This window comes from Euwallacea similis, chromosome 24 (assembly GCF_039881205.1).
Source record: "Euwallacea similis isolate ESF13 chromosome 24, ESF131.1, whole genome shotgun sequence".
Taxonomy (NCBI): Eukaryota; Metazoa; Arthropoda; class Insecta; order Coleoptera; family Curculionidae; genus Euwallacea; species Euwallacea similis.
In genome coordinates this window covers 11,807-22,078 of record NC_089632.1, presented here as the reverse complement: position 1 = coordinate 22,078, position 10,272 = coordinate 11,807, and the positions used below count along the sequence as shown (strand labels likewise).

At 32.9% G+C, this 10,272-nt stretch overlaps 2 protein-coding genes across 2 annotated transcripts; one reads left to right on the top strand and one right to left on the bottom strand.

Moving 5' to 3' along the window:
- Positions 1-1,066: 1,066 nt before the first annotated feature.
- LOC136416636 (uncharacterized) lies at positions 1,067-2,911 on the top strand. Its single transcript, XM_066401908.1, has 5 exons — positions 1,067-1,103; positions 1,804-2,283; positions 2,343-2,572; positions 2,642-2,695; positions 2,750-2,911. The coding sequence occupies exons 1-5, from the start codon at positions 1,067-1,069 to the stop codon at positions 2,909-2,911; spliced, it is 963 nt and encodes a 320-aa protein (XP_066258005.1).
- Positions 2,912-4,233: 1,322 nt separating this feature from the next.
- Positions 4,234-5,205, bottom strand: LOC136416635 (piggyBac transposable element-derived protein 4-like). Its single transcript, XM_066401907.1, has one exon. The coding sequence runs from the start codon at positions 5,203-5,205 to the stop codon at positions 4,234-4,236; it is 972 nt and encodes a 323-aa protein (XP_066258004.1).
- Positions 5,206-10,272: the final 5,067 nt, after the last annotated feature.

The window sequence follows — 10,272 nt, the reverse complement described above, 5'->3', positions numbered from 1 at the left end:
GGGCGCAACAACGATTGGAGGCCCAACGGTTTTCAATCGTTTTATGTTGGGAAATTCCAACACATAATTATAAGTAACTCTGTATATCAATTATTTTGGTAAATTTTCTAAATATAATGCATAAATGGGGTTAGAATGTTGCATGAATATAAATTTTTTGCACATTTTGCAAATAAACCTGGTTTTGCCATCTTTGCAAAAGGCACATCTGCCTCTCTTATTTTCTTGCGGTTGAGTAGTTTCAGTGAAAGCAATGCCGCTTAGTATTGCTGCATTTCGTCGTATTTCTCTCGGTAAATATTGGCAACTTACTCGTTTTTTCATATAGTCCACTAACAAATTTTTTGCAAGATCTTTTAGAAATATTCTTCTTCTTATAAACTCATTATCAGGAGTAAAATTATTATTGGATTTATATACAATAAAACCATTGATAGCAGCAACATTCAGTAGGCCATAAAAAATAGTCATTGGCCATCTTCTTGTTTTTCTGGCTACGTTATAAGTAGAACGCAATTGGTCTACTGAATCTACTCCGCCTTTTGCCACATTATACAATGATATCATTGCTGGTTTATTTTCATCCCCAGTAGGTTTATCAATTTCATTACCGTGATGCATTGTAGATAGAAGTACTACAGTCTTATTTCTTTTTGGATTATATGATACCAGTGTCATGTTTTCAGTAAAGCCAAATACAGGGTGATTCACGTAACTATTTCATTAGAAATTTTTGTACTTGTAACTAATCTAAATTTTTCATATTTGGGGATTAAATAATATAGATACCCTCTACTTTTTTAAAATATTTTGAAGGTCATATCACTTTCGGTTATAACGGAAGTTGAAGTTAACTTCCTTATTTCAAATGGAACACCCAGTATATTTTTGCATTTTTGGAATCTAGTGATTAAGTTGATTAAATTCTTATTAGGTACTCCTATACCTAAACCTAACCGTTTTAAAGATATTTTGGTTTAAAAGAAATATCTTTCTAAAACGTCATTTCTATAAAATTTAAAATTCTCAACTATTATTGAAGCTGGCTTTGCGAAAATTTGCTGACATGTTATGGTATGTATGTATGAGATATGGTAGATTAGGTTAATGTGAAAAGTTTTTATAAATATCATACAGGGTATCCAAAAAACCACGTCATATTTAAAAAACTTTGATAGCAAAAAAGTCGCTTATTTTAAATGGAATACCCCATATATTTTTTTATGTCTAGAATCTAAATTTAATTCTGAATCGATTATTATTAAGCATCCCTATACCTAAAATGAACGGTTTTGCTCTAATTTGCGATTTTTAAATATTATACAATAATAATTCTAGGTATCTTAGTTGGCTTTGAAAAGAATATGGCTGCTTCCTGTAACATGCGTTAATGTAATTATCAATTTAATAAGTTCGCTCAGCAGTTTAGAATCATGAACTTTAATAATACTTATTCAAATAGTGATATTTTAAATTTATTCTTTATTCATGGAGAGTGTAACAAAGTTTTGGAGAGAACTTGCTGTACATTCAACGAAAGATATCCGCATCTTCCGAAAATCACAAAGCATAAACTTAGGATATTGAAATCAAATTTTTTAAAATATGGAAAAATCGAAACTAAAAAGTCTTAGTCTTTTTTCTTTTCGTACGTATCAATGTAAATTGATGCAGTATAAGGCAGTAGATATTACACCTAGTAGTGAAAAAGTATGGAGGGGGACAAAACCGTAAACATTCGAACAAGGCTATGGAAATCGAATATCTAATACGTTGGGCATATAAGACTCGATCCGTGCACAGAAGGGTTAAAGACGGAATTCTACTGGCCAAGAAGGGGTCAAACGTTTAAGAAATATATTAAAAATTCCTCTGAGACATGGCACATCGATCATGCTGGTCCTTTAGTGAAATCCGATCAATGTACGCATATCATCCTAGTGATTGTCGATGCTTATTCAAAATATAATATTTTCTGTCTAATTCGCAATAAAAAGTTGGAATATACCATACTAGCGCTGGGAAAAGTATTTCAAAAGTTTGGCAAACCGAAGATGATAATTGTTGACAGAGAATTTGTTTCTACGAAATTTAAGGAATTTTTAGCTAAAAATAAGGTAGATTTACATCTTATAGCGACGGGTATGCCTAGAGGAAATGATCAGGTTGAGTGGACCGTGAGAATGTTGTTCAATCTGATGAGAAGCATCTTGACTGACAAAAAAGAGGCTAAGTGGACATCAGTAATCCCACAAATCGAGGCTATGCTGAATGAAATCAAAAGTAAAAGCACTGGTTTACGCCTAATTTTTTAATTCTTGGGAAAAAGGAAAGGCTAATAGCAGAAAAGGATTTGTTAGAAGATGTAGTAGAACAAAAAACTAAAGATCTGTTAATAGTTAGGGCGAAAGCCAATCATCGCATGGAAATAAACAGAAAGGAACAAGAGGTTAGGTTTAACGTTAAAAGATTTGCTGCTAAGTTATACCAAATAGGAGATAAAGTAGTTGTAGCAAACACACAAGTGCCTGGGGGAAAATTTAAACCAAAATTTGATGGCCCATACGAGATCGTAAATTGGACAACGAAAGATGTGTAATTAAAAGAGCACACTAAAAAAGCACAATAACGAAGACTGCAGCACACGAGCAGGTACGAAGATGGCCAGAAGGTAGCCAAACTTAAAGAAATGCTCGTTGTACAGCGGAATCTTAAATGGTTGACATTTTTGATTTTTGAACCTTAAAAGGTTGACATTTCAATAGTTGAAATTGTAAGTTTATGTTTGCTTATGCATTTTAAACGGTTGATCTTCAATTTGTTTACTTTACACGCTCTTCGCTCAGTATATTATATCGTTTACCTTATAAGATTGTTTGTTACCTACATTAAGGTTAAGTTCGATTTTTAAGTAATTATAGATGGCTCCTTGTTCTTATTTAAGTTGAGTTGGTTTTACATGACTGTGTGAGGACGCACATATGTAGGATGACCGTGTTAGAGTAATTAAATATTTTACCAATAGTATTGCAAGTTGACCCCATTTTTATGATTTAACACACTAGGTCGATGGCCCAGTGGTAACCTGATATTAATGATATTAATATAAACAGGACCCGAGCGTTTTCAAGGGAGAAGAAGATAGGACAATGAGAAAAATTATTATATTCGGGCCTTTTGGTTCCTTATAATTTTCTTTCCCGATTTTATTTATTTTTTTGAAAATAAAGAGTACCGTTTTCGGGATAAAGTGTCTCATTTTTAACCGACTTTCTAATATGTATGTAGTATGTAGATTGTTAAATACGTTTTATTCTTACTTGCATTATAATTGTGTTGATATTTTGAGAATAAAGTTTATTACCTACATATGTTATACGTTTTTATAATGTACATACATATACATATGTATAAAAATACAAGACGAGATAATCCGGATTTTTTATTAACCCTTAACTGCTATCGTTCCTTTACACTAACATAACTACTATCGTGGGGTCACCAGTGACCCCCTATATTTTTTGTACAAAAACAAATTTTGTGATTTGATTTTACATTTTCGATTAATGTATGGTACTCAAAGGATATATATGTGAGCATTCCTTGCTTATGTTAAAATAATCAAGTAATACCATGTGAGAATGACATGGGGGTTAGCCGTAAATTACTTCTAAGATAAGCGTGAGAAAACGATAGAGGGTTGTTTAAGAATTCCTTAACATAGGCGAGAGAAAAATTGATGATGGGTCAGGGAATCGTGGGAAAAAGCCTGGAATGTGGCTTATCAATGCACTTAAAAAAAGAGGGATGCGCTCGGGGGTGGATAAGACATGTGTATCGGGGGGCATTCCGGCTTGATTCTTGACAAGTAAAGGAGTACCTCAAAACTTGCTTTGTTTTATTTTTTTCTTTTCATAAGAATACCGAAATCTTACATATATAATACTTTTATTTACAAAAAATAAAATATTTCAATTCAAAATAAACATATATTCGGATTTATGTAAAAAAATAACATAACTGTTTGTTTCTACGCAAATATAACAAAAAAAAAATAAAATAAAGCGTTACCGCTTTGGGAATTGTTTGTCAATGATACAGGCTTTATCTGTAACGAAGAAAAGGATATTCAAACTTCATGCAAAAAAAAGAACATTCATGATTTTAACCCATATAAAACTGTAATACAATAATTTCAGAAATATAGAAGTTGCTGTATTATACAGTACTTACTTATTCTTTGCATGAAGTACAGATGACTTGTTGAAGAGAATGAGCTTTGCAGATTGCTTTATGACATTCTGAGCAAACTGTAGAATGTTTAGTATCTTTACTCCTAGGACACAAGTAGCATCTACGTCTCACAACACGTCCTTCTTGCCTAGGCGGATGTTGCGAAGTTATTTCGGTTCCTAAAGCTTTCGAGATTATTAAACGAAGCTCTCTGGACAAACTGGGTATGGCAAATCGTAATTTTAATTGCTCATTGATGAGGCTCATCCCTAACTTTTTCATAAAGTCCGAGCGGTTTTTTTTTAGTCCAGGATTGGCAGCGTGAAAAATAATATGACTATTTATTATAGCAATATCCATTATAGCGTACCAAATTACCAACGGCCATCGACGACATCTTCGGCTTGAGCTATAAAGGGCACATTTCTGATCAAGAGTGTCAACACCTCCTTTCGTCGCATTGTAAAAAGCTATTATTTCCGGTTTTTTACTCTCCTGATCAACAGAGTTGTCGTGATGCATGGTTGACAACATAATCACACTTTTATTTTTCTTAGGGACATATGACACGATTGTGTTCTCTCGAGTAAAACCAAATAGACTCTTATCAACTTCGTAATTTTTATTTGGTTGAAACTGTGGAGGAATCTCTCTTTTGTTTTTCCTCATAGTGCCCACATACGTAAGTCGAAGTTTCTTGAGTTCACCAACGAGTTCTAATGAGGTGAACCAGTTATCCCCTGTGACATTCCGGTTACTATTAGCAATTGGTTCCACTAAAGCAAGTACTGATCTGGTAGGTATGGACAGTTTCCGAGGATTTGGCTCGTTCATTTTACCTGTATACACGAAAGCATTTACTAAATAATGTGTCTTAGAATCACATAAACACATTATTTTGATGCCGTACTTCACTGGTTTGGCTTTCATATACATTCTAAACGGGCATCTGCCCCGAAATCCAACTAGCATCTCATCAATTGTGACATATTCGGAACAGGTGTAGTTTCCTATACTGTTCGCTTAAAGCTTAAGCGTTAAACAAAGAGGATACTGCTGCAAGTCGATCACCACTGGCCTTATTTTGCTCCCTTATTTCATGATTGTCAAATCTAATTGCTGTGAGAAGAAATAAGAAGCGTTCTTTTGATATTGTTGCTCGGAAAATCGGCCTACCTAAACAACCTGTCGAAAATAATGAATCTACGTCTTCGTGATTAGATTTGAATACCCCAGAAAGGTACAAAACGCCCAAAAATGCCTTGAGTTCAACTTCGGTTACATGATCAACAAATATGCAATTATCTCCATAATTCACATTTAGGTCGGTAATTTTTTCATTTGTATGTTCAACAATGGAGGCTAGCATATCCGAGAAGATAAGAAAAGACCAGACTTCAAGTGGACTGGACGGTTTCGATTGTAGAGCGGGTCCACGGAGACCGGGAAATTGTGTAATAATATTCTGTGCGCGAACTCTTGATGGTGCTGGAGGATTTTTAGCCCACATATACCTGTTGCGTCCGTAGTAATAAGCAGAAGTATCACCATTTGATGATGAATCAACTTCGTCGCTTGATAAATCACTTTGATCGTTCAGATGAATTTCTGAGGCCGTATCATGTTCGGAGTGTTCACTTACATTGTCTGAATCATTATTATTATAGTCACTATTAGTATCAACATTCTCAGGTGTGTCACTTAGATCATCTACAAAGTCATAAATATTGTCCGAGGTTACTGTAGCACCGCCAATACTTAGAAAATTATCTGCCATTCTGATATAATAACTAAATTATTATAGACGTAAGTACTATCGAGGGGATAAATATGACCCCAAACCTAAATTACGTACAATCAGTTCGACGGATTTTATGCTACTAAACGGAATCCTGAACTAAGTACTTAAGAGGGAAAATACATAGAACGGCAGCGTCGTAAGCCGAACGGCGTATCGGGAATTCCCAGAAGAGCAAGTGATGGGATCGAATTTGACCCCACGATAGTAGTTCAGGGTTAATCCTGATTATTGAGTGTCTACTGTAGTAGAAAACAGGATACTTATCATATTTCTTTTGATGAATAAGAGGCCGTAGATATATTAAAATTTGGATCATTGCAACTGAGTTTTTTTATTATGAAATTGCTTCTTTCAGACAAGGTAAATTTCTATTGTTTTAGGTGGAATAGGATTTTGTTTCTTTGCAAGTTTAATTGTGGAACTCGATTAGGAATTTGCAAGGTATTTTCTCATAGGAGAAAAATATTTCACTAATTTAGAAACAAAGGAGCGAAAAATTGTGGAAAAGATAAGAGAGATGATGTAAGAATAGAATGCAGATGACTACATAAATTAGGTATTATTTTAGAATCGAACAAAGAGTATTTATTTGGAACATTGTACTACTGTACAGGATTATTTTATTTTGAATTTTTAACTCAATATAGTAGTTCGTTTCATTTATATGTTGACTTTATTGGCATTTGCATACTGATGGTGCAGTATTTACCATTATAGGAAAAAAAATATTTCAACTTGTACACGCTTATAGTGAATAGATTAAATTATTGTTAAATGAATTCTTACCGAATAAATAGGATCATCAAAAAGAAATACTTAATAGTGCAAGAAGAATATAAACTTTAAATATTATTATTTTTTAAGGAAAACAAGTGAACATATTTCTATGTACAGGGTGTTTCAATTTGGGGTGTTTTGACAGGAAAAACCTATTTCCTGACTAGATAGAAGAAAACTGATTTAGGTGTCACGGGCTCGATTTTTGAGAAATGTTTAATGCCAAAAACCGTTTCTCGATACCGTCACAGCCCACTAAGATACAGAAGGTTTTTCGATTTTTGGACATTTTGAAAATCGCCAATAACTTCCTTATTTATTAAAATATTGGTTTTGCGTATAAACATCACTATAACACTTTTTTAAGAGGAATCTAATAAAGTACTCAAATTTTTTCTGTTCGCCGTTTTTCTACAAATTGCTACAACTTCATTTTTTCACATATAAATCATAGGCGGTCATGGCTTAACAAAATAGACAATTTTAAACCCTTTTCAACGATATTGTATGTACTTTAATATTTATTATCGAAAATGACGGAAATATAACGTATAACTTTTTTTGACATAAGTTGGCTATGAAAATTGCTGTTAACGCAACGAAGCAACTATTCAGTCTTTTGTTTTACAATCACTACTGTTGTATCACTGTCATTTCCAAAGTTTATTTTGAGTTTTCTCTTGATATATAGACTCTTAGTATTTGATATTTAGTATTTAGTTAGAATGTATGAAAATTTTGAAAAATATGACATGTTAAAATGTTATATATTATCAAATGAAAATTCTCAGGTAGCAAACGAACTTTACCTTAATACATATTCTGAACGTCGTCAACCAGAGAAGAGAATTTTTCAAACAATAAAAAATAATTTAATGAATTATGGAAGCTTTAAAAAGCCTAGACCGAAACATTACAACATAAACGACGAAAAGGAAATTGAAGCGTTAAATATCATTGGAGAAGTCTTAGAAGATCCAAATACATCCTTACGGACTATGGCTGAAAAAAGTGGTAATAATACAACAAACGTTTTAAGAATGCTTAAGAAACACCATTATAAACCTTATCGCACAAGACGTATTCATTAACTTCACGAGGGGGATGCCATTATGAGGTTGAGATTTTGTCACTGGTTTTTGGAGAATTGCAACCAAGATATGAATTTTCCATTAACCATTATTTGGACTGATGAAGCGAGAATTGATAATTCTGGAATATTTAACAGATACAATTCTTACCACTGGTGCGCAGAAAATCTACATGCGGTTATTTCCCAAAATCGGCAAGGTCGGTTTGGATTTAATATATGGGTGGGAATATTTAGAGGGAGATTTGTCGGACCTCATTTTTATGAAGGACATTTAACGGCTGAAAGTTACTTACACATTTTGAACACTTGCCTTATTCCGTTCCTTGAAAATTTACCTCTCACTCATGTTGAAGACTTGTATTATCAGCAAGACGGATGTCCTCCACATAACGCTAGAATTACAACTAGGTTTTTAAATGAAGAGTTTCAGCAGAAGTGGATCGGAACGAATGGTCCCATACCGTGGCCGGCAAGGTCCTGTGACCTCACTCCTATGGATTTCTTCTTGTGGGGGAGATTAAAAGATCTCATCTTCAAGGGAAGAAATATTCAAACAAGAGCAGAATTAGAAGAAGCTACTCGACATGCTTTTGCAAGAATCACTGCTGTGGAACTGTTAAATACTTGTAATTCTGTGCGAAAAAGATGTTTGCAATGTATTCAAAACGGAGGAGTTCAATTTGAACAGCTACGTTGAAAGTATGTTTTAAAATTTATTTTATTTCATTAGAAGGCATTAAAATGATCTTTTTTTTAGGTTTCAAGGTCTTTGACAACAATTTTCATAGTCAACTTATGTCAAAAAAAGTTATACGTTATATTTCCGTCATTTTCGATAATAAATATTAAAGTATATATATCGTTGAAAAAGATTTAAAATTGTCTATTTTGTTAAGCCATGACCGCCTATGATTTATATGTGAAAAAATGAAGTTGTAGCAATTTGTAGAAAAACGGCGAACAGAAAAAATTTTAGTACTTTATTAGATTCCTCTTAAAAAAGTGCTATTGTAATGTTTATACGCAAAACCAATATTTTAATAAATAAGGAAGTTATTGGCGATTTTCAAAATGGCCAAAAATCGAAAAACCTTCTGTATCTTAGTGGGCTGTGACAATATCGAGAAACGGTTTTTGGCATTAAACATTTCTCAAAAATCGAGCCCGTGACACCTAAATCAGTTTTCTTCTGTCTAGTCAGGAATAGGTTTTTCCTGTCAAAACACTCCAACTTGAAACACCCTGTACAGTTCCGGACATAAATTAAGCAACTTTTGAAAAGCGTTTCAAATTTTGGTACATAAACATAAAGATTAAAACTTAGACCATAGTTTTATCACATACTAATTATACACTGTTCCAAAAATTTTAATATTTCTTTAAAAGCGCGATATAAAATAATCAACTCTTTTTGTTAGTAAACAGAAGCTCATCAATATACCGAATATTTCCCTTATCTTTATTAGTTTTATTAATTTTCAACTGTGTCAACATGCGATGACGAAGAAATGTGTTGTCCAATGAGTTAAGAAAATTAGTAATTGATAAACACAAACAAGAATTACAACAAAAAGTGATTGCTGAACATTTGAATTTACACAAATCTATCGTGAGTCGAATAATTAGCAAATTTAATAAGGATGGAACTTGTAGAAGACATTTTCGTACAGGAAAGCTGCGAAAAACGTCAAGTACATTGGACAGAAGCATTGTAGCAATTTGTAAATTGGGTCTCACATTAACTGCACCACAAATAAAAAAAGAGCTGAAGTTAGAAACTGTGTCCATAAAAACGATTCAGCGAAGATTGCGTGAAAAAGGTTTATTTGAACATTGTCCTACCAAAAAGCCTTTAATTTCGAAGAAAAATAGGAAATCATGACTTCAGTTTGCCAAAAAACATCTCGACTGGTTAACAGTAACATGGCACAATATATTATTTAGTGATGAAACAAAAATAAACATGTTAAATTCTGACGATATTCAGTGGATAAGAAGGCTAGTTAATGCTAGATTTGATCCAAAATATACTGTAAAAACAGTGAAGCATAAAGGAGGATCACTAATGGTTTGGGAATGTTTCTCTCATAGAGGCATAAGCCCACTATTTTGGATAAAAGAAATTTTAAATTTCAATGTTTTTTTCTTCAAAAACTTTTTTAAATATTTTTCTAATTCTTTTAATTGTTAATAAAAATGTGTTAATTTTCTAGCAAATTAAAATTTATTTCACCCATTCATATCGAATAGTTTTGTAGATAATTGGGTTTTAGGAAAGCTCCACAAGTGTCGAAAAAGTCGTAAAAATCAAAAACAGTCAAAAATCGGTACTTCGGTTGTATTATGAAACTTATGTTTATTTTTGATA

What these genes read in the sequence shown, in the direction of transcription:
- LOC136416635 (XM_066401907.1), bottom strand. Translation starts at nt 5,205, where the DNA reads ATGCTAGTTGGATTTCGGGGCAGATGCCCGTTTAGAATGTATATGAAA.
- LOC136416636 (XM_066401908.1), top strand. Translation starts at nt 1,067, where the DNA reads ATGTTATGGTATGTATGTATGAGATATGGTAGATTAG. An exon ending in TATGAGATATGGTAGATTAG is followed by an intron (nt 1,104 to 1,803) that starts GTTAATGTGAAA and finishes ATCCGTGCACAG; the next exon opens with AAGGGTTAAAGACGGAATTC. An exon ending in TTGATGGCCCATACGAGATC is followed by an intron (nt 2,573 to 2,641) that starts GTAAATTGGACA and finishes CGAAGACTGCAG; the next exon opens with CACACGAGCAGGTACGAAGA.